Source organism: Motacilla alba, chromosome 6 (assembly GCF_015832195.1).
Source record: "Motacilla alba alba isolate MOTALB_02 chromosome 6, Motacilla_alba_V1.0_pri, whole genome shotgun sequence".
In the NCBI taxonomy this organism is placed as follows: Eukaryota; Metazoa; Chordata; class Aves; order Passeriformes; family Motacillidae; genus Motacilla; species Motacilla alba.
The window spans coordinates 20,066,045-20,090,627 of NC_052021.1; the positions used below are offsets into that span (position 1 = coordinate 20,066,045).

The window sequence follows — 24,583 nt, forward strand, 5'->3', positions numbered from 1 at the left end:
GCCCCGCGCCGCCCGCCCGCGGCGGAGGGAGGGACGGAGGGAGGAAGGGAGCCCCCGGTGCGGCCCTGCTCCGCCTCTACCCTGCTTTCCGGGAGCGGCCCGCACAGCAGCGCCGGGGCCGGGAGCAGGGCCGGGCGGGGGAGGCGGCCCTCGCCGCGCCGCGACCATGGAGCCCGACCAGCTGCGCCTTTCCGCGGCCGTGAGTGGGGCCGGGAGGGAGGGCTGGAGGGGGTCCGGCAGAGGCGGGCGGGGACAGGCCCGGCGGAGGCCGCGGCCTCCATGGCGGCGGGGCCGGGGCGGGCGGAGGGGCCCGGCCGTGCCCGTGAGGGGAAGGGCCGAACCGCCCTCCCCGGGCGGCCGATGGGCAGCCGGGGGCCCGTGCCTGTGCCCCACTGCAGCGGCAGAGGAAGGGTCAGGCGGGCCGGTACAGCGCTGGGCCACTGCAGGATAGCAAGCGAGAAAGAACGGCTTCGGAAGCTGCGTCTGACTGGCCGCTGGTCGGTTTCACCGTGGAGCTCCACAAAGCTCTAATCCTCGATGTCGTGGTCTGCTGTTACCTACCTTTTACTCCTACTTTTTCTTTCATAGCTGTAATAAAACAGTAGTATCTTGCGAGTGCCTTTACTCTTTGTTGGGGCCGTTCACTGTACAGTATACACAGGCACTCCTTGTAATAGGTTTTACAAGGAAGAATTGGTTTGAAGCTAGTTGCTTATTCTCAGGTCTTTTTTCCGCAAGTGGTGGTGGCAAAGCTTCATAGACAACATCAAAGTGGGAAGAGCGTGTTGCAGTGAAGCATTCTGACCTTCCACACAGCATCCTTTATCCATCAAGGATGGCTCCTCAAGTCCTCTTTCAGATCCTGTGCTTCCTTCGTACCGTCCCCGAGTAGTTTGTACTAAAACAAGCGCCGGGGCCTGTTCTGAGTCACATCTGGGCTGTGAGCAGACACGGCCACAAACCTCTGCTGGGCAGATGAAGGGAAGGATGGGCTTATGAGGACAGTGGCAAGACTGGACCCGAGGTCAGGAGCCACCAGTTGGGAATATTTTATAGGATATTTTTGCCTTTTTTCTTCTTCTTGACTGTTGTTTCATGTTCAGTCATGTGTTGTGGTCAGGAGTGGACGCATTTCACCATAATGTGTTTACCCCATTGGAGAGGCTTAAAGGAGGTGCCTTCTCTGCATTCAAATACTTGTAAATGCAGTGCTGGGCAGTTTGTAGTGTCCTGAATTAGAGTCAAGAGTTGGTATCTCAGTTTGACATCAGTTGTGTACAACATTCATGCATTTACTGTGTTTTCTGTGGGTTTTAGGAGCCAAGAGTTTAGTGGACTCTGTTCTGTCTCCAGTTGTTTCATCATTAAATAATCCAAGATGTTTGGATTACTTAAGTGTGAGCTAAATGTACTCCAGAGCATATTTGTGCTTGTTTTAATTTTGTGGTTTCAGTTTGTTGTATTGTTTGGGAATAAAAAATTCAAAGTTGGCACAACGGCAAAATACACTATACCATTTAAGTTAGCTTTCAGATTTGTGTTTTGAGAAAACACTTGGTATTTGTATTAGTAATTAACTAGAAGCATTCTGAGTCTGACAAATTCCATCATAGCAAAGTTTATATTGAAGGGTTTACTAAATAGTGAAAGTAGTTATTTTAAATTCTGTTGATGATTATGCATGTCCATGTCTGTATCTGCTAGGTTAGGCACAAAGCTTTGGTATCTGCTAGTCTATTTCTACAGTTAAATATTAAACATATTTTCCTTATCTGGGATTGTAGGTGTCTGTTTACATTGTCCTTCCAAAATGGCAGGGTTCATTTATGGATGAAGTTCTTTGATGGAGTTCATGAAATGAAGTAGGTGTGTTTTACCAAGAGTCAGGTCATCTTGGAATCATCCTGAGGTGTCAGGTTAGAAAGTCCAGGTTCAGTCCCAGTCCCTGCGAGTGTTGTCCAGCACTGGTGGAGCTGCTGCTGTTAAACCCAGCACCAGTGCAGGACCTGCCTGTCCTGCTGTTGCCTCAACAGAGGAGTGATCCACAAGTGTCAGGACACAGTCATGGGTTGTGTTCTTTTTCATTCTGAATTTATCTGTGAGGTATTACAGTGATTCAGAGGAATGTCTGAAGCTGTGAAGAGCTTTCCTGTTGGAAAAGCAGCCTAGTCCTTAGCCATACCTGCCCTTCTACTCACAGCCAACTTTACAAAAGGCAGTCATCAGCTTCTGAGCCCTACAGTATGACTCTTTTGGAGTAGCTTTTCTGGCATCTTTTTTTCTTTTATTTGAATCATTCTTGGAATCACTTGAGAGCTGATTAGTGAGGATGTCTGTTTCTTTCCTGGGGTGCATCATCCAAGGGCAACTGGTTTGTGAGAATGTCCTTTCATTTGAGCTTTCTCGCCTGTTTCAGTACTTCATCTGTCTGGGGCTTTCCTGGTCATGGTGTTGGCTGAGACTTCCCAGACTTTGAGTGTGAAGGAAGCTCTCGATGCTCATTTGGGAAGCATTACTAATGCCATTTAAAATATTCCCAGATTAGCATGATATTTTTTAAATTTAGAGGCCAAGTATAAATATATTTACTGCATACTTACAGAGTGTTCAGACTTTTCTAAAGACTATAAGCTTCATTAGCAAAAGTAGTGACAGGCTGGCGACTAGAACCACCTAGCTATGAGGCTACATTGTTGCTGCTTTTTTTCAAGTGCATAAGGGTGGTTTAGAGCAGACTTCTGCTGCAGTTGTTTATTTGGTTTGGGGTTTTGTTTTTGGGGGGCGGGATTGTTCGCTTTTTTGGTTTGTTTCTGTTTTGTTTGGTAATGGACAATTTTTATGTCTCATGGGAAATAGGAAATAGTTCAGAAAAAGTTCTGATTTGCTTTTTTTGAAATATATATGTGTAGGGGAGTTATGTGTTCTTCAGAAGCATCCAGAAGAGTGGGAGGAACATTACAGTATTTGTTTATTAATAATAATAGTAATGGATTTTTTAAAATCTTAAAAAGAGTCCTTCTTGTCAGTTTGAGAAGACAGTGTTTTACATACTGTGCACGATAGAAACCAGTTATTGGTGTCAGTAGAGGATACAGCTGACTCTTCAGCATGGCATTTGCATCAAGAGAAGGCACCTCATCAAAATCATCCTGCAGAGTTGTGTCTTTTTTTCAGGTTTTGTTTTTCTCAGCTTTTTGGCTGAGGAGGAATATAACTGTGGGTTATGTAAGAATCAGCTGAATCAAGCGCACTTGTTTTCTAACCCATTGTCTTTTCTTATCCACAGTCTCGCTTACCAGGACACTTTGTAGTGTGTGTGGAACCTTCCCACATGCACATTCATTAATGATCATCCCTCTTGGTTTTGCCTTGGTTGTGCTCAGTTGTAAAAGCTTGGTTGGAGTTGGTGCTGGTTTACGTGGTGGCCAGCTCTGGCTGCCCTCTCCCTGTGCTGCTCCTTCAGCTTGCTGGTGTAGGTTGTGTGGGCCCAGGATGAACTGCAAGGAAACTTATCTGGGTTAAAATTATCTTTTTTTGCATCTTTTTTTTTTTTTTTCCTTTGTAACTTGGGTGAGTTGTTTGATTGGTTGATTCATATGTACTTTCACAACTGTAACTGAGCACCTGGAAGGAAGGTACCAAGAACAGGAGTGAGGGAGAGGAGATGGGATCTACCTAAGCCATTACATTTCCTGAAGGAATTGAACATGGATCTGTGCCTTGAAAAATGGAGGTGATACATCTGGGCTTGGTCATTTGAAAACATTATGATATGGATATTTTGCTTTTCTTATATGCATTAATTTAACATTGTAGTCCCAAAGTGTGTGAAACAGAAGTTTTCATTTTCTGGTAGGAATGTTGTGCTGATGAGGCAATACACTTTTGCAGGCATATTGTTGTTTTGTATTTTAGTTATTGTTTCAATCAGATTTACAGCTACCAGTGTAAGATCTAATGGTCTATAATGCTGCCTGACAGCCCAAGAAACTTTTATTCCCATTTTCCTTCATTTATAATGTGAACACATCACTTGCTGTCCTCCAGCTCCCCGAAAGACTAGCTCCTGGGGAAGATATTCACATTTGTCTTACATAAGGAACGTTGTTTAGAAAATAAAAAGCCAAGGTATCTATCATACTTCTAGTTTGCTGCATCTGTTTGAAGATTAAATATGAGGACATATGCATATAAATTATCTGTAAAATGATCTATTTTACAAGGTGATCTTTCTTTGCCCTCTACTGTCTGCAATATACTTTTCATTGTCTGTGGAATTTTGTTTGGCTTAGACATGTGAGAATTTGCACTAGTTCACTTGCTCTCTGTCTGTTCTTTTATTTATGCATGATAGACAGTACTGATTTGTAATTATGCCCTATCCATATTGCATTAGCAGATATATTGACTGGTCTATTATTTTCAGGCACATGGCCATGGAGGCTATGATTCTGATTTTAGTGATGAGGAGAGTGGAGAGAAGTCTCTGCAAAAGACTAAAAGGTAATGTAGTACAGAATTAACACTTTGCATTATGTATTTTGTACAAATGGCCTCTTAGTGTGCATAGAAGATGATGCTGTTGCATGTAAGGTCTGGTGTTGAAATGGTTTTTGAAAAAATCAATGTCTTTGATTTCTGCATCTCCTCATCTCAAGCTTGCCAAAGCTTGTCATCTCCAGGGGCAGCTGATTAAGAGCTGTTCTGCCATCTCCATCTGGTGTATATTTGCCCCTCAGTTCTTGGAGCAGAGTGTTTTGTTTTTCCAAGCATTAGTATCCACTGCTGGGTTTTGGCAGCACTGTACACACCACTGTGATCCATCAGGACAAATGGAACTGCTAGGAGAGCAAGTCAGAAAAGGCCAAGTGTTAGCAGGCTTTGTAGATATAAAACACATAAAGTGAAGAACTGATGCTACTTCTTCATTATTTAATTTGTGAAGAGACCTGGGAATTGGTAAATTGTGTTGTGATCAATCGTTGAAACGCACCTGCACATCTCTTATTTGAGATGACCTTGGCCAATACTTTCAGTGATTTGCAGTTAGTGACCTGGAGTTTTGCAGTCTGATCTGACTGTATTGTAAAGATTTTTATTTGTTTGTGTATTTATTTTGCTTTTGTACTGTAGTTCCTTGACACTTTCTGCACCATACTGAATATTTGGCCTACACTTTGGAGATACTTTTCTTACTTTTTCCCATCTCTCCCTTGCTTTTTTATTGGACTTTATTTAAGAAGACCTTCTGGAAACTGTCCTAGGAGTCTTGTATATTTTTCCTTTGTAGAAAAATTGAAAGAACGGATTTTGTAGTGTCTGATTGCATTCTGGGAAAAAAATGATGTTTTATCTTTGGAATAACAGCGTGCATTGTGCCATTTCATTTATTTTATAAATATAGCTGTTCTCCATTAAAATAGCGACTGTTTTTTTTCAGATTTCATTTTCTTTAGATGCCATTGCACATTCTACCATTCCACTTTCTAGCTGGAATATTAAGTAACCATAGGAGCCTTTCAAAAATACCATCATTATCCTTGTTCTGGCACACAACTGCTGATTCCCAGTAGGGCTCTTACGTGGGTTCCTTTTCTTGCTCTATCATTGTATTTATTTTCACTTTAAGGAAAATAGTAGTGTTAAATTCTCTCCAAATTGTTGTTTTGTAGACCCTTCTGATAGGAATTTTCTGCTTACAGATCCTTTCAAGTAAATGATACCTTAAGTTTCTAGAGTCCTATATTCCATAGCTAGAAACAAATTCCCTGGCTTGCTTTCTTCAAGTTTTTGATTACCATGCTTTCTGCCCGCTGATAATGATGGGAAAAAATCTTTTCTTCACCTCAGTTTATGAAAGAAATTAACTAAATATACCTTTTACGAGCTAAAATGTTTAACTTTTTATTGCTTTGTTGAACTCTAAAAGTAATTTTATCTGCCTACTGACAAGTATGCTCCATTACATGGTAATTGACTTTTAAATTTGTAATTCTTGTGATTGCACTACAAGAGGCAGAGCTGTTTAATGAGGTGTTGAGACATTGGCATGAAAGTGTGGAATAGGGTGACTGCCAGTCACTCTCTTTCAGTGAATGCACTGTCCTTCCTGTTCCTACTTTCCTGTGTAGCTGAGATTTGTAAAGGACTTTAAATGTCAGAGTGAAACTGAGGCATCTTCCAGGTTTTATCATCGTGGTTCTAGAGTGATAATATTAATAAAAACAAGTATTTAAAATTGCTGTTTTAAGCTGTTGCCTTTAAATGCCAAGGGAAGCAAATGCCTTTCTGATTTTTTTTTTCTGCAAGTGAGGTAAAGTCCAAGCTGATGTTGGTTCTGAAATTTCATTTTATTCTTGTAGAAAATAGCAATATAACAATTTTTGTTACTCAAGATAGTGCAAGGTTTAGCACATGAAAATTTTATTGCTTATGAAAAGTTCTTGACTAACTTTACTTCCTTTTCCCCACCTTTAGAACACAGGAAGATGCCCTTCTCATAAAGCCATTCCAAAAAGTGAAACAAGGCGGTGTGGTTCACAGACAATTTGCAGCTGAAGAATGTGATAGGTATCTTTTATATATTGCTTTTGTGAGACATTTTCCTCTTAATGGAAAGATAGTTTTCATTGAATGTGTTTGTTGTTAACAGGGAAGAGGCAAGAAAAAGAAGATTTCACTTGATATCGATGGATGCTGTATCCTTCTGTTTCATTGTTCAAGTTTGAAGATGGGGCACAGGTTATCCATTAGGGTAAAATACTGGGATTTCTCAGCTATCACAGTTGGTGACAGTGCAGCACCAGATACTGAGTCATTCTTCAGAGGAGCTCTTTTTGCTGTTGAGATAAAAGTGAATTGAAAGTCTTTTAAGAAGCCATATATAAAGTTCTTATTTGTTGAGACATTTATTTTCTGAATAAGTAATTACATATTTTGCTCAAATTGTGGTACAAAATATGTTTCAAATTATGTTTCTGTTTTGGCCTCACACTGAGACCAAAGTGTTCTAAGAAGCATTACATATTTTTCCATGATTTTCGTTTCCAAACTAAAGCATACAACTTTTATTTGTATGTTGGTGGTAAAAATGGAACAAATTATTCCATTTTAGTAGCCAGATTGGTTTTATAATAGTAAAGTACAAACCTGTTTTAAACTAAAACTGCAGTACACAGAGGCTGTTGCCTAAATCACAGTTGAAAAAAATTAACCAAGTTTCTGTGTATATGCATACAGAGCATCTTTGATAAAGAACGACAGTTTTATAAATGAAGGATGAGGTTTTAAAGATGAAATTGCCTAGAATTCCTGTATTTGGAAGTTAGCTTCTATGAGAGGTTATTAAGTTCCTAATTAACTCCATTATTTTCTTTTTTTTTTTGAAATTACTGAACTGTTTGTGGGGAGAAAAGTCTTTCTCTTAAATACATGAAAAGCTTTTGGTTGGGTTTTTTATTATTTTAAACTGTGGTAAAAGGAAATAAGTTCTGAAACAGTCCTTAATTGCTTTATTCAGTATGAAAGACATAAGAAGTTTGTGCATGACTACATTTTATACTATGGTGGCAAAATAGAGGATTTCCGAAGATCTGGGTGAGAGCTGTTAGCAACCTTTCCCCTCCTGACCTCAAAGCTCCCTGTTTTGCAAAGCTGTTAAATACTTATCATAGCTTTGGGGGCAGAGATGGATGTAGCTGTGTGTCAAATCACTAATTATTTTGGTCACAAATGGTAACTACAGTAATTTGAAATACCCAAACACAAAACTGCCTTGTTTGATTTTGTTTTCATATTTTTAGGTAAGAACTTACCATGAGCTGAATTATTCTTGTTTTATTATGTAAAAGGAAGGATGACAGGTGATCATTAATGGAGGGTACATTGAGAAATACCTGTCAGAATCTTCAAAATAACAGTCTGAAATACTTCTGAATGTGCAGAATTGCTATCCATTGTCCAGAATAATAACTTCTTTAGAGCTATCTATGACTGCCTTTTAACATCACTGTCTTCAATAAAGAGTATAAAAAGTGTTTTCAGACAGGATCAAGTCATCCACAATTTCAGTGGCCATTTTCAACCATGAGTTTTTTTATTTGGGAGCAGGTATGCCAGGGAATACATTTTTGATAGTTCTGTTTTATAGAAATGTATTCCTTTATGCTGTGAGGTGGAGATCAGAACTGTAAAATACTTATGCTTACCAAATTATTATTTGATGGATTTTCATTTTAATGTTGCACTATACTAAGAAAAGATGTGTCCTTTTATAGAGCAAATGACAAGACGGATCTTGATGTTATTAGAGAAAACCATAGATTCCTGTGGAATGAAGAAGATGAAGCAGACATGAATTGGTACCTAAAACTATTATAGGATATGTTATTTTTAGATCACTTGTACTAAATTTGTGGTTTCCCTTACTAATTAAGAATTACTGTTCATACTTGATCATTCTTTGATGCATTTGAAAATGAAAGACCATTAGAAGGTCTTTCATGTTGTAATATTGCTCAAATGCCAACATGAATTGATGACAGAAAGAACTAATAACTAGTGGCTCTCTGAGACCCAAATGACTGTTCAAAAACTTAAAAGAAAGCAGAGTTTGAAAAAATACAGTTTTAATATGTACTGTGGATTTATTTTATATTTATTTTTCCAGTTTTATGGAAATTACTCCTTAGTTTAATGACTTTGTATCTGTTGCATTTCTAGGTCTACAACTTGGGTTCTTTCAACAAAACATGTCTTTGTCTTGCTAATGTCATTACAATGTAAAGTGAATTATGTTGTCTTCTATATTTAATAAAAAAATACTTTTTGTTTCAGGGAGAAGAGGCTTGCAAAGAAGTATTACGACAAATTGTTCAAAGAATACTGTATAGCAGATCTCAGCAGATACAAAGAGAATAAGGTATCTTTCCTTACTATGAATCATCTTGGGTTTTGAAGTATAGCCTTTTGAAAAAAATTGCCTTATGATTGTGGATATGTTGTAAAACCAGAATGTTAGTACTCCTTCCATAGAAAGGGAGCTGTGAGAATTTGTCAAGTTACTTACAAGCAGCAGTTTGAATCCGAGTATTGTCACTGACTCAAAAATGTGCTTCTGTGGGAATAGGAACATTTCTGTCAGATGAGGTTTTATGAAGAGGTACATTGTGTGTGAAAGGCAGAAAATGCAAAGGGGTTAAAGAAAGAAGGCTGGAGAGGTTGCTTGGAGAGGACCAGTAAAGAAGCCTAAAAACCCATGGAATGTTACTGTTCAAAACTCTTTTTAGACTTTTTTTTGTACTTGAATGCTGGCAGAAACAATTTTGGAAAAGTCTATTCTAAAGCAGCATCTTTTGCTGGTTGTTCTTTTCTGTTTGTGGAAACAGGATTTGTATGTGCCTTGTAAATAAATAGAATTTCTTAAGAGGAACAGCCCAATTCCAGCACCAGGTTTTCTTCTTAACTGGAACAGCCTTTGTTTTTTCCAGGTTTTTGGCTGACTAACTTCTTAGTCAGAGAGTATAATTTTCTATTGTGTTTTTTCAAAGACTGGTGCTGAACTCAGATGTGTCTTGGTGTTTCTAGCACATAGTAACCCAGTCTATATAGTTCTTTTCAACTATTTTATAGTATTGAAAATTACATTCACTGGTAAATATTTGCAAGGAGTGAGCTTAGCTCTATTAAGAAGAAAAGATGGCAGGTCATCTAAAGACAATTGGGACAGTAAAATGCAAAAATTCAGTTAAAATCAACAAAAACTAAAATGCTGAAGATGCCTTCCCTTCTTTTTTGACTAAATTTGATTTTATTTTCCTGTAGATATTTCCTATATCTCAATGTCCGCTCCATCCCCCATCGCCCCAGCTGATTTCCCTTGAGCATGCTTACAGATTTTGTTTCTCTCACTACTGTGCCAAGTTTCCATATGTTTGCTGTCTTTTGTGGGAAACTGTTCTGCCCCAGATTTTGTGTGTGTGTGTGTGTGTGTGTGTGTGTGTGTGTGTGTGTGTGTTTCTTGTGTTGTGTGAACAGTATTTCCCTGTCAGACTTCAAGTGTGTCTATCCTAACTTTGAGGTCACTCTCTGTTCCCATTTATGCTCCTAAGTCATTGCCTCTATTTTTTGAATTGCCATGTCAGCATGAGTGCTATGTCATGCAATTTGTAAAATATATATGCTTTTTTTTTCTCAAATACGTTCTGATCATATGAAAGTCCTTTCTTAGAAATTCTTAGAAAAATAGAAAGAAGTATGAGATTTTTCTCAGTGACTGATTTATCCATGCCCATGTTTGGTACAGAAGGATTTCAAAGCAGGCTTTTTTTCTTGGAAGTCTTAAATAAGCTGCTCATCCCATCCGCACCGATGGAATACAGTCTGTGCTTTCAGATTTTTCCTGCCTTAATTTTTTTTTCTGCATCTCCAGAAACTGGAAGCTGGATATCTTTAGCCCCCCTGTGCCTTTTGCTTTGCAGTGCTAGTGCTATGAGAAGTGCAAGGTAGATAAAAGCTTCTCAGCTGGTTGGCTTTTGCATGAGAGTTGTTGATGCTTTACATGTTGATGCTTCATCTTGATATAAGAAATTCTTTTATAATGAGAACATTCAGTCGCTGGGACAACCTCCCCAGTGGCACAGTGGAATCCCCATGGCTGGAGGTTTTTCAGATGCAGTTGCCCAGGGTGATAGATAATCTCATCTGGGCTCCCTTCCCCATGCAAGGTTGAAGCTGGTGGCCTGTTGAGGTGCCTTCCAGCCTGAGCTGTTCTTTGATTCTATGATTCGATATCATGCTACTTGGTGTGAAAGCAAAAGTTGGAGGTCAGTTTTCTGTGATGTTTTAAATACATATATTGCACACATTGAGACTTGCTCATCTGTCTTTTCACAGCTGTAATTCTTCTGCTCTTGGCCAAAATCTTCTAGTCAGGTAATTTTTGTAAAGATCTCTGCATAGAGATTGTAGCTGAGATCTCTTTAGGAGCTTTTACTCTGAAGTAAACCACTGTTCTACAAAGGACTGGATAAAGGTTGGGACTGGTTTCATGGGAGTATCTCCTTTGAGAATCTGAAAAATAAGCAGAATCACCTACTCAAAGACAGGAGCGCCAAAGAAACAGTAAGAAGCCCCAAACATATGAACCCCTGAGGCCACAGGCACGTTCCAGTTGCTGGTCCAGACAGTTTTACTCATTTGCACACACATGGCCGGGACTCTCCTGCTCTCATCCCTAGAGATTCACAGGTGCTCTCACAGCCAGAGCTAGAGACCCACTCACCCTTCTTGCTCCCAGGCTGCTTCACCTGCTGATGACCAGTCTGGCTTGGTCTTCGCTGGTGTTTCCTTTCAATCAGAAATGTCAGTGTGAACCTCTGGTGTGAGGCTATGTAGAGACAGTGGAAGAGTGTTCTGACAGCTCTTGCTTGTGCTGGGTCTGTTACTCCTGACATTTTCCCTAGGTAAGAATTTTCTAGGTCAAGGTTGTCTTTGAACCTTCATTGCATCTTGTCTGCAAGCTTTGAGGCTGATAAATGACCATCTGTATTGTCAGATAGTTCAGTTCTATTGTCAGCTTCGCAGTGCAGCACAGGAGGGTGCTCTGCATTTAAGTTTTACTTTGATATGCACTGGACTGGAAATGTTCCCTTTGTTGTCTTATTTTCCTGGAGAATTTCTTATTTGCTGTCTCTGTACTTTGTTTTGTAGCTTAACAGATTGGAAGTGTCTCCTATTTGCTAAGAAATGAAATCTGTTTGACACCTGGTCATTAAATAAAATACATTTTATTATTTTGTTTTCATTTCCAGATTTCTAGGCCAACTTGTCTTCTACTTGGAAATGTTAATATGTTTGCTTTTGTAATTGTTTTTCAGCATGGAGGACTTCCTGTAAAAATAAAAATATAAATATTTAAAGTATTTTTATTAAAAAAATACTATTCTTGCAAACAGAGGCAGAGAGATATTTTTAATTAAAAGAGAAAAAATTTCATGACGAAAATTAAAAGTATGAGCCACATGAAGGAGATCAATCAACTGAAGTTAGTCTTTACAATGCTTAATATGTTGACTATTCACAACTCAATTTTGGTTCTTATCTTAACAGTTTGGATTTAGATGGCGACATGAGAAAGAAGTAATTTCAGGAAAAGGTGATGCTGTCTTTCATTTTATATTGCATTTTTTCTTGATGTTCCTCTTGCTGCTTTTGGACATAATTTTGTTAGATAATATTTGATGGTACTGCTAAGTTTGTCAGATAATAATATACAGTGAATTGACTTGTCTTCCAGGTTTCCTGTTTTATGCTACATAGGTTTAGCTTGCGCACTGATCTGCACATATTACAATTAAAAGAGCCTATAGTTTATTTTAACAAGGTCACTTTTGTAATGAGCACCATCTTAACATAATGTTGATAATGTAGAATTTCATGGGTGGGCTTTTTAGCTGCTTTTCTCCAGCAGTTCTGCTACCTCATTAGCCTTTGATACCTGCAATTGAAGTCTCTCAGTAGTTTTCTTCAGGAAATAATTTATTGATTAACAGTTTCTCCAGTGCTGTTCTGCAAAATGTTAACTTTTTAATTAAAGTTTCTTGTGTGGTTTGAAACTAGTTTGGAAAGCTTCAGTGGGAATAAGTGTCATGTCTCCCAATCCTGCCTCTAAATCAGTACCTTAATTCTGGGTAAGAAGTCTTGCTAGTGTGTTGCTGGGACTTTGCACAGTGGTCCTTGTTCCATGGCTGAGGTCCTTGGGCTTTTTCAACACGCTGAACAAGCAGGAAAGTGAGGTGAATGAGGGATTGCTGTTCCTGGGGTGGATTCTTATACACTACACGTGTGGGTTTCAGAAGTCATGGATGGACATGCCAGAATATTCAATGGAGTTGTACTGCTGATCAGTTTCACTCAGTTACAGTTCTTTAAACAGCTGTATTCTGTAAACACCTGTATTGTAATATATTTCAAAAAGTAAGAAATGCATTTATGATTTTTAAAGTAATTAGTATTTCAGAGTAGAAGGCGTGAACATTAATGGTGGGGATTTGTAAACTGTAAATATTAAAGCCTGTAAAGGTAGTTGTAGTCATATCTTGCATTCAGCACTACACATTATATTAATGGATAGTTACATTTGATAAAATTACATGCTTTATTGAATACTTTAACAAGATAATTAAGATTAAATGAGAAGTAAATTATTTTTATGTCTTCGTGGGGGAAAAATAATAGCTTTGTACGTTTTATATGGGGTACTTCATATTTTAAAATATGGGAGAAAGTGCAGGATTATGTATTTCAAGCTTTTTGGTGGAATCCGAATGAAAAGCGAGCAGTGGGGAGTGGATGAATCCACTGTGGATGAATCCTCTCTTTCACCACAGGGGGGCGCGAGAAGCCAACCCTCTCGCGGGTGTCGGACGCGCTCTCCAAGTGCCGTTCCAGGCAATCCTTAAAAAAACCCGTGGGTCTTTTATGCTATTTTAAAATATAAATCAGCCATATAAAGAAATTAAATCAGCCGTATAAATTAAATGTAATAACACATCCGCACCAACCTGTCTGATAATTAGCATTAGCATCGTATGCACTTATTGTATGTACTGATGTAGCTGTGTCCGTACAGTGGTGATGAGAACCACTGCTGGTGCACTTTTACTAAGGTTTGGGGGTGGTAACAAGGGCATGCAGGAATGGAGTACTCACATTTGGTTACTTTGCATTTGGTGCCTATCTTTGCATGGTTACAAAAAAGAAGGGCTAGGATAAGTGAAAGAAGAGGTGACACTTGTGTTACTAATTGTAAATGCCACATTATTTCTTTGGCATCTTTCCAGTCTTTGCCATAAGTTTTGAAAGGAGATCATATTGGAGGTTGCTATGACGCAGGGTATGATAGCCACACCTTACTTAGGGTCAAACATACTCAATGTATATTAATTTGAAACTTGCTTTTTTAATCAGAGTTCGGGGTTTTTTTTTTTTACTTCAAATGTTTGCATTGCAAGTGGTGTTTCATTACAGAACTGAAGTATTTGAGGACACTGCCAATCCATTAGTTAGCTGCTTAAGCAGAATTTTCTGAGGTTAATCGTTCACCAACAGTCCTGCTTGTGAGCCTATTAATGCACATCCTTTCTGCTGCTCTGCATACAAATCAGTCTTCCTCAAAGGGAATGCATGTATCTTTATTACTCCAATATTGGGGTAAATATTCCATGGTGGAAACAAAATTGATTATGTGCAGATCTGTTTTAATATCAGTGTTGCTTTCACACAGTGAACCAAAGGAAGCTTTTAAAGTTGACATAGCATTTCTAACAAAGTTGAATTTCCTTTTCTTAAAGGAAAGGTATTTATGGATATTCAATAGAATACAAGTTGTATGTCCAGTATGTCAGGTACACTAGTTATGTAAAAAGCATGTGGGCATCTTCATATTGTACAAATGTGATACTTTGAATAGTTTGATGTCATTAAAGATGTATGTCTGAATCACAACTTCTGATCCATCATCCTCTGCTAAGTAATCAATCATTTGGGGTATAGGATGTATCCTGGTGATGTTCATTTTTTCAGAGTTCATATTAGGCTTAATATTTCATAATGTACACGTTCATCCATATATTTCATAACACAGTTATGCTTTTTCCTTTGCAAATAGACAGTATTGGACAAATATGATTGCTTTGTTGTTCCCTGTTATTATTTCCTTAATCTAGACATTATTTTTAGATTTGTAGGGATTTTTTATTTGAAAGAAATGGAAAATGAAAAGCAAAAACTGTGCAGAACTGGAAATAACAACCCCATATCTATTAATGTTAATCATTGAACCACAGTTTGCTGGTCTTTACAGGTCAGTTTTCCTGTGGAAATAAACACTGTGATGAGAATGAAGGCCTGAAGAGCTGGGAGGTGAATTTTGGTTACATTGAACACGGTGAAAAGAGGAATGCACTTGTAAAATTGAGTAAGTCAGTCATTCTAGGATATACACACTTAAAGAAGACAAGTATCCTGTGCTTTGAATGGTATCGAGTGAGACCCAGTGATGATAATAGGAGTTCATGACAAAGGCAGAAAAGGAGATCATTTTGTTGAATTAATCACAAGTGGTAGTATGGTGCTCTTGATTTAGAGAGAACAGCTGTTATCATTATATATGACAGAGTTGTTACAAATTAAGAACTTTATTCTGTATAATTAGCATGTCATAAAATTAGAACAATTGGCTATAAGCTGTTTCATATGGAAGCATTTCTGGTTTAATGGACAATACTGCATTGCAAGGAGAATTTCAGCATTGTCATTGCTCATTCAGTTACTTGGCTTAGAAGTCCTTAGGGCTTTGGACCAGACAACTTCTTGCACATCTTCAACTCTACTGGTTTTATTTTAAATATTTGAGTTTTCTTTTTGAAAAGAACTTCTGAAAGTTCTATCTTTAAAGAATTTTCCATCCTTACATCTTGACTGTGATTTTCTAATTCACAATTGTGTACATGATGATACATTTGTCAGATAATTAAACTTGGTACAGTTTATACAGTTATTACTTTGTGGAAAATGAGTGAGTAGTGGGGCTTTTTCCTTTTGTGCACAAGATACTCCATGTGGGAGCACTTGGTCTCTGACAAAGCTCTAGGAGACTTACATGTCTTCAGTAGAACTGCAGAATTGGATCTGTCCACAAGGATCCATAAATGGGATGTCTGTTCTTAAGAAGCACTGATAGTTCTTTGATGAAGAGCTGCCAGTGCTAAATCTGTGGTCATCCTTCGCATTTAGTAAAATCTGGGTTTGTGCTGGAGACTTTCATCATGTATTTTTCAATTCTGACTGCAATTACATTGTAACTAGTGTTTTGAAGGAAAAACTGCTGATGTTGAAGGATCTAGCTCTAACTAGTTTTGTAGTTTTGTTAATTATGCTTATCAAATTCTTGGCTGCAATGTTGTCATTTTCTCTTTTTCAGGACTATGTCCAGAATGTTCCCACAAACTAAACTTCCATCACCGGTAATGAAATATTTTGAAAATAATGGGGACTGAATTATTGATAAGATACAATTATGATGAACAGCACACAGGGACAAAACTTCAGTGAGATGATTAGGAATTTCATTTATCCTGAAATGGCATAAATATTCTGGAGTTCTTATAAAGCCACTGACTTGTCACTGTTGAGGGTTAAGATGCTCTGCTAATGACAGCAGAGAACCCCTCAGACTGGAAGAATTCCATCCTTACCATCACAGAAGTTTCATTTGCTTAATTTCAGCCCAGTGATTATTTTTCTTCTGTTTCTAATAGCACTTTTTTTTTAACTGAATCAGGTTTTTTTCTGTTTAAATACTGATAGGTGTCTGAAAAAATGACACATTTGACTGAATTAAATATTTCAGATTTACTGTTGCATAAGAAGTACATATAACAGAGGAGGTGTACATTCATCTTTTTTAAAGGAGGAAAGAAGTCAAAATATGCAAGAAAAGAGGCACATCTGCACAGAACTCTAAGGAGCCAAAAAAAAAGAAGACAAAATTGTCTCGTTCAGCAAAAAAGAAGTCCAAAAAAAAGACCCATAAAGGTAAATTTAAACTTTAAAACTTCAGTTGTTAAAATACTCAGATAGGTTAATTGAACCCTAGTTTTGCTACAGATGCATAGATGGAGAAATATAATTATGTATAAATACTTTTAGATACACATACCGATATGTAACTTTCTTGACTGCAACACGGGTAGTCAGAAAGGTGAATTTCTTAGGTAAAATTTCCTAGATGCAGAAAAAAGATAAATTTCTTATATTTAACAGAGAGGGACAGCCTTTTGAAAAGTATGAGCTGCAAGGGAAATTTGTGCAAGCACTGGATGTTGCATACTAGAAAGAGTTGTGAAGTATTTCATTCCATGAGGCTTTGGGGTTGAAAGCCTTTTGGAAATGCAGATAACCTTTTTTACACCAGAGATCTTGGGTTGACATAATTAGGCTCAAACTGATGACCTTTGCACTCATAAAAAAAATCCTTTTATTTCAATGTTTGCTCTCTTTCTTTGAATGTGGTGTGTGCATGCATGTGCACATGTTTAGTGTAATAAATTGTGACAGAAATATCTTTGTAAACAATGTAAGATAACAGATAAAAGCAGTTTACTGTTTTTTTTCTACTTTGGTGTGTCTTTACAGATCAGGTTTCTTCAGACGATTCAGATAATTCTGATAAAGGTATTTTATTATCCTTTATAGTTTTGTAATAAGTTGTATAATAGCATAGACAGTTGTCATTGATCTTAGTTTTATTAGTTATCTGTTTTAATATTTTACATGACAAGAATGCTGTTTGAAACAAGCAGAAATACGAAGGTTTGAATAAATGACTTGCATATCTTGGAGAAAAAGTGTAAGAAATTTTAAGGAGGAAATTGTTTAATCAAAAAATAAAAATGTGGGCAGATAACAGAATGGAAATGACCAGAAAAATGAGAGGTCAGGTTGTTCCAAAAAAGAGCAGAGGGTGCAAAAATAGGTACATTGTTAATAATTTCATGCTGTGCAGTCTGTACTGTATAAAGATTGTACTTTTCTGATACTGCTACATTTTCTTTCAGGGAGTTATACTGATATGTACTCTGCTCAAAAAAAAAAAAAAAAAATCCTAGGTTTTAATTAATGTCTTTTCCAACTACCACCTGTAGTACCTCAGAGACCTACTTGTTGCAGGTGGATGCATTCAGTCACTGCTTAGTCCCTGTTTGTAGCTCAATGAGTCCAGTCTCCAGTTTCTTGTTTTGTGAAACAGGCCCCATCTCCTGGTCATGCCAGTTCTTGTTGCAGACTGTCTAAAAGTGATTGACTGATTTCTCTGATTTCTCTGCTCTGCTATACATTTTTAAGAATGTCCTCACCCCCTGGGCTTTCCCAGTTAGATACAGGAAGACGTGAAGCAGTTTTCTTACGATTTGGACCATGCTCAAAGTATTTATTTTGTCAGGAAACTTACTGGAAGATTCAGAGGTGGGGGAGGGGGGTGTGTGCAGTTTCTTATATGAAATTCCTGTATACTAATATGAAATAGTTATGCAATAATCCATGTTTCCTTATAATTTCACTGATAAGTCACAATTGATAAGAACTATCATCTAAGTAAGGTAATTGATTAATCTAATATCATAAATTGAAACTGTATTGTATATCTGGGTTTGTAATTATTTAGTTTTAGGAAAAAAATGCTATGTTGCTGTTGTGTCAAGATCATTGTTTTGACATGGTTGTTGTTATGTTTGACCAAAACATTGCTTTGTGATATCTAAGAATCTTTTTGATGCTACACTAATTAACATTGCAAAACATTTTAATTTTCACTTTATGCTAAGTGTTCTGTTTATTCTCATGATTGCAATTAAACATTGCTTCTAGCAATATAGCATCTAATTTAAAAAAAGATAACTTATTTTAAAATTTATTTTGTAAACATTTAAAATTTTTCAACAGATTCAGATGACAGCAATGCTGAAGATGGTCCTTCAGAAGCTGACTCTTGGAAAGGTCCCCTACGAGAAGCAGATGAAAAATCACGGTTAGTTTGTTGTAGTGAACTTGCAGCTACTGAAGTGTACAGGGTCCATTCAGAATTGCAAAGACAGAGTTGTCCTGAGTGTTTCAATGAGTATTCACACATAAAAGGTTATGTCAAATCTCTCTCCATGCAGTGAACCTAAAAATGTGTTTTTAAAGAGGACACACATGCAACTTTTGAGGAAAACCTTTGTTAAGCCACTGCCATACCACTGCTGCCTTACCCCCTCTATACCATTGTTATCTTAGTGGCAGGTCCTCAGGGTCAGCTCACACAGGGAAATGTGAAGGGTATTGGAATGTAGTGAATAAGTCAAAATTATCTGTACCTTCTACAATTCCAGTCAGGAGTTTGCTAAAACTTTTTTATTCAAAGATTATCTCCTAGGTGCAAATCCAAAGCAGTAATTTCTGACTTTTTTTTTTGTTGTTGTTGTTGCAGGGAAGAGGAGTTTCATGAGTATTTTCAAGATTTATTTCTCTAAAACTTGCAATTGATGTAGGCTGATTTTCTTCATGAGTTGTCAAGATGGAAGTCTGGAAATCCAGTCATAATTTTCCAGAGACCCCTTTTCTACAGTCACTCATATGGACCGTTTGGGTGGATTTTCTTTGTAGAAGGCTTCAAATCTAAAAACTTTGTTTCTTGTGGTAGGCTGCATACTCTTGAAACAAGAGAAATAATTTTTCAGTTCAGTGCAAAATATATATGGCACCCAAACTTAAACAAACAAGAATATAGTTTATTAACATTACAACAAGGAAGTTCACTGCTTTTATTTGATCCCAAACTTCAGTTATTGCCAGATTTTTATAAAGGAGCATTTTGTAAGACTGTGTGAGTAGTTTAAAGCCATACACTTTAATATATTTATATTTTTAATTTATTAAAAAATAATTAGTAGCCTTAAATGTATTGGTTACTTAGACTTTAATATTTGGGTATTAATCTCTGTAAATATTTTCAAATGTTACTGGAGAAGCTCAGATTTTGTCAAATATGTGTTCTACTTAAATTAAGTAAACCATTTCTGAAATCTCTCCTACTCCTTAAAAAAGTTCAGTTTATTGTGATTTTCTTTCAAATTTTAGTTGTAAAGTGATGTGTCTTACAATTCCACCTATTAAAATATGTTTGGTTGGTGAAATTTTTGGTGTAAGAAATAATATCTGGCTTTCTACCGGAGATGTGCTGACTTTTGTTATCTGTGGCTTCTGATCTCCTTCCCATTGATTGAATGTTAATCCTTCTTTCACGTGTAATCCTCAATATACAAATAAAGCATGTATATTGCTTGAGAAACATACTGGATTCATCTTCTTCTTTTGAGTTGCAACACATCCTTAAACATTCAGTCATGTTTCCAAAGAAACAGACTGCAATGAAAAGGTACTATGCCAAAATTTTTTCTGTCTGGTGAAAATTACTTTGGAGACGAGGGTCAGACTTTTTTAAATTAAGTTTTCATGTAAATCTGAGGAAGTTAATGTTGTATAAAATATATTTTTGATAAGTACTTCTCACTGTAGGTATAGAAAGTATTTCTAGTAAGTATTAGATGTGGACACTAACAACAGAGATGGTTGTAGTTTATTTATGAACATTTCACATGCACTCATATGAATAAGTTGAGAACTCTATTTACAAGTATTACTTACTATAATTTCATTTTAAACATTTTGTACTTACATAATAGATGTACAAGGACATATTTAGGGTGTCCTTGAGTAAGAAATAAACGTATCCTTGCATGAAGGCTTCTTTAGGTAAGAAGGGGGATTTAAAGGTTAATTCTCTGTCATCTTGCAAGCTTGGCTGAGAGTCAAATCCAATCTGCAGCAATCTGCTTAAACGTGTGCAACTTGCCCCAAGGGGCTTTTGTTGACTGCGTTGCTATATTTGTTGCTTCAAGTATTGTATATTAATTATATGTTCTGAATAACTAGCTTCTCTTTGGGTCTTTAACATACAGTTATAAAAAGTTACACTATACATAATAAATACATAATTTAATACAGTTTAAATAAAATTACATTATCAGACAACCTTGAAATGGTTTTCTTTAGCAGCGGCATTTAATACAGAAACTGACGTGATACCCAGTTTTATCTCATAACTGTTTGCATAAAATATTTGGTTCATTTACAAGTCAGAATGTTGTAAGTGTTTGGAGGTTTTTTTGTGGATTCCTTTAATTTCAAGTGATAAATGTACACAGTATCTCTGTTCATAGAGCATTCTTAGAAAGGTTTATAAAGAGCAAACTGCTCGTTCTCCTTCCGTATGGATACGGAGGGTCTTTCAGAGGAAAAAAAAAGCGAAAAAGCGTGGGTCTGCTTTGTTCAAAGGAGCAGGAAAAGTGGCAGGACTGAGTCTGAATGTTGAATTTCTCTATTGCAGGAGTTGCATTTGACATCCATCTCCTTAAATTTGAAACTGGTTCCAGTGAATGCTCAGGTCTGTGTCACATATAGTGGCCATTTGCCTTCCTCCCTCTGCAGGAGGAGCTGGCTTCCCGAGTGGAAGGTATGGAGTGGACTTGTTCTGAAGGCTTGGGGGGGAAGATCGGTGTTCATGAAGAGCTAATTTGTGTGCAATCTGTCTACCTCGTAGAAACACAGGTAATGGGAATTTTGATGTGCTTTACTTCTGCTTTGCTCTCCCTTAGAAGATTAAATTGATGCCAATTAATTGGTTTTCAAATACTTTAATTTTTTTGCATTTTCAAAGAGATGCACTGGGAGTACGTGAGCCTTTTAAAATGCCCTTGAAGGGCATCCTTCAGATCCTGCTGTAGATATGCTGGTGTATCTTAGTAAACTTTTACTTGTGTGTAAAGTATGACGTTTGTGGTCTGCTATTTTAGGTTTTTACAATAAAAGCTGGTCAGTTTAGGAACTGTGGGAGAGCTATTTGCATATGATCAAAAGGCTACAATGACTATAATATACAGATTTGTCATTGGTAATTTTGGAAAAAATTCAGTGTACCATGGGCCTGCTTTTTATAGATAAGAGCTAGGGAGTTGGGATTGTGCATTCCTGAAGTGAAAGAAATATTTTACTCTAGGACTTTATATAGTACTGAGAATGAAGGAAAATGACAGAATTACAGATTAAGGAAATACACATAATATAAAAATCTAAATATCAAAGTTACAAATATTGCAATTTTTTGTTTCAATTTTACATCTTAAGTTTCATTTAGTAATTTCATATAACATCTGTCAAAAATATTTATTTTTTTCTGGACAGTGTGTAGAAGTTACATATTTTAATAAAAGTACTGTATGTAAATTAGTGACATGAAAAAATACCTAGAGCACACAGTTAAGTCATTTTGCACCATTATTTTTTCCAGTTTTTAATTGTAACCATTTTTTTAATCCATTAAAAATTATTTCCAATAAATGGCAAGTGTTTAAGAGGATTAAGAGATTGATCTATACTATTCTATGCAAAGCAGAAATCCACTGGGGCTCATTGAAGTTCTTTCTAGATGTCTTGTAGCAGGAACAGTGTCTGAGACAAAGAATTACAAAACTACACATGTTTTGGATTTTCCTTCTTCACCACCACCTCCACCACCTGCAGCAGCACTTTCTGTTAAAAAAACAAGGAAAGAAAGTAAAATTAGTATTTTCTGTTAATTTTAGCTGCTCTAATTCCTTATTATGGAGTGCTGCTTTTATTTTATGCATATTGTGTATGTTTGGCTGTCTGAAATTTCACTGCTTGTCTGAGATACTGGAATAAGAAACAATGACACATTAAATATACTTATGTGTATATAGTGTAGGAGTTGATACCAACACTTCTCAAGGGACCAAACGCACACCGAACCACTCTAACTGGAAAGTTTCAGTATTTAAAATATATGACTGTCCCACACATACAAAACTGAGGTATGCAAGCCATGCAAAAGAAAGAAACTCTTGAATCAATATAATCTGTGAATCTATTTTTGAAGCAGATGATACAAAAACTTTAATTTGACCTAACTGCATAAACCTTTTTCCAACCCTGCATGAATCCCTTTGTAAATACTAATTAAGAGAGAGAGAGACACTTCTCATGTTTTTTTTATTTATACTTACTGATTCTGTTACTCTCTCTCAAATGATGCCACAGATGTTCATTGGTCATAGTTAAGATTCTTTCAATGTAATAAACTGCGTTTCCAGATTCACTTATGGTAAGATACTAATATTAGAATTAAAACTTACATTTGAAAGCTGTGGATCACCATGTTACTAGGTCATTTTCGACCCTTTCCACCTGCATTGAAACATGTCACATAATCAGTGTCCTACCCTCTGTTATTTGTGGATATAATCAACACTATGTTACTAACTATGTATTTGATTTTCTCAGATTAATACTGTATTTTGCTTTACTTCAGTTCTGAACTTTCCACTGTAGTGGTTCAGCAAACATGTTTATTTTGTGTCTACTGAATGGCTAAGAATAGCCAGGTCAGTGTGTTCTACAGAAACCACCATGGTTCAGCATGTATCAAATCTTTGTTTGTATGAACTGACTTAACAAACCCATATATTTACATGGCCTTGATTTGACAGGGTCAGATCTGTTCTTCACAAATGCCCATGGCCTCGTTCCAGTGCGCGTTTTTAAAGGATGCAGAATAATTCCCTTTTGTTTTGTGTTGCCAATCATGATATGCAAAGGCCAGATCCGTAGCTTCTGCAAATCAGTCTGTCCATGCTTGCCTGTGTAAGGTTTCCTGTTTTCCTATGAGAAAAACATTAATTCCAAATACCAATGATGTAGGATGGTCCTAACTTCCAAGTGAGAGTAGAAATAACTGACTCTTTCTAAATTGATTATTTAATTTCTATTTAAGAAGCTTATACTTAGGAGCATTGGATCTGACTTTGGTAACATACTTGGTGGTATTCTTTGCTGGGAAAGCAAATGTATAAGGAGGTTTGAAGTTGTATAAGGAGGTCCCAGGTTTTGTTCTGTTTTGTTTTGCTGGTATTTCTGTAAAGATCAGATGGTTATGTTCCAGTGTAAGGAAGAAGTATTTTTTCATACTGACAACCAGCTAGTTCTCAGCAATAAACAAATCTTAAATAAAATTATATCATTTCAAAAAAATATAAGTGTAATTGAAAATAAATTTGGGAGCAAGTAGGAGGTTGGATTTTCTGTGAAAATGTGTGTAAGTAGTATCACAGTGTGAGCAGACCAAAATATTTGACTCATTCTATTAAACTTTTTCAAAAATCCGCTTTGATTAAATCATGTAACTTACAGTACTTCTTAAACCACTTTGCAACAACTTTTCGATTTTTTTTTTTTACATTTACTTTTATTGTAACCAAGTACCAATTTTGTAGGAGCCTATAACTATTTCACACACTGACAGTAACTTGATGGGTGGCCTTGAACAGCTTCTTTTGTGTGAAATGGGAAGAATACTCACCTATTTCCCACAGATACTGATTAACAAATAAATTATTCAGTACTGTTATATATTTTAAAGATGTGTGAAACACTGAGTAAACTAACTTTTCTTCTTCAAACTAGCTGACCATATATCACTGTTTTAATCACACATGGGTTTTTTCATCTTTGAACCTTTTCAGTCTCAATTGGCAGAGCTGTAGACCTGCTGCTCCACATGCAATACGAAGAATAAGAGTAACTGATTCATTTCACTCTTACACTTGAGTGACAGGTTTCAAATTTCTATAAAATCAGATTCTCTTCTAGGTTATGCTATGCAGAACCATGCTTCCAATTTTAGGACTTGGTCTGTCTTTGGAAGATTAAAGTTGAATTTGTTATACAAGAGAGTCTATTTCAGCCAAGAAACTGGTGGCAGAGAACTAGAGCCAAAAGCCTTATCTTAAACTTTGAAGAGAAGTGGGGATTGTCACTGGTTTTTTTTATGTTCCAAATGCATACTCTGTTCCCTTATGTTTTTCATTTTCAACTGAAAACAAAGCACCTGAATACCTTTGGGGCTGAT

The 24,583-nt window shown here is 36.8% G+C and overlaps 2 protein-coding genes across 3 annotated transcripts in view; one reads left to right on the plus strand and one right to left on the minus strand.

Moving 5' to 3' along the window:
• Positions 1 to 19: 19 nt before the first annotated feature.
• LOC119702406 (protein FRA10AC1) lies at positions 20 to 19,165 on the plus strand. The gene is made up of 14 exons (XM_038140430.1): positions 20 to 199; positions 4,427 to 4,503; positions 6,478 to 6,570; positions 6,653 to 6,698; positions 7,520 to 7,596; positions 8,277 to 8,360; positions 8,836 to 8,920; positions 12,109 to 12,154; positions 14,864 to 14,977; positions 15,983 to 16,025; positions 16,472 to 16,596; positions 17,197 to 17,235; positions 18,502 to 18,586; positions 19,028 to 19,165. The coding sequence occupies exons 1-14, from the start codon at positions 167 to 169 to the stop codon at positions 19,068 to 19,070; spliced, it is 990 nt and encodes a 329-aa protein (XP_037996358.1). The 5' UTR covers positions 20 to 166; the 3' UTR covers positions 19,071 to 19,165.
• Positions 19,150 to 24,583, minus strand: part of PDE6C (phosphodiesterase 6C) — a 28,950-nt gene continuing 23,516 nt past the window's right edge. The window contains exons 22-23 of one of the 2 annotated variants that reach the window (XM_038140424.1): positions 22,812 to 22,863; positions 19,150 to 22,188 (exon numbers count right to left, since the gene is read on the minus strand). In XM_038140424.1, the coding sequence (XP_037996352.1) occupies positions 22,844 to 22,863 (20 nt within the window). In that variant the 3' untranslated portion in view covers positions 19,150 to 22,188; positions 22,812 to 22,843. The remainder of the gene's footprint in view (positions 22,189 to 22,811; positions 22,864 to 24,583) is intronic. The other variant, XM_038140423.1, reaches the window with a different exon arrangement.

What these genes read in the sequence shown, in the direction of transcription:
- LOC119702406 (XM_038140430.1), top strand. Translation starts at nt 167, where the DNA reads ATGGAGCCCGACCAGCTGCGCCTTTCCGCGGCC. An exon ending in ACTTGATATCGATGGATGCT is followed by an intron (nt 6,699 to 7,519) that starts GTATCCTTCTGT and finishes TGCTTTATTCAG; the next exon opens with TATGAAAGACATAAGAAGTT. An exon ending in AGAAGTAATTTCAGGAAAAG is followed by an intron (nt 12,155 to 14,863) that starts GTGATGCTGTCT and finishes TGGTCTTTACAG; the next exon opens with GTCAGTTTTCCTGTGGAAAT.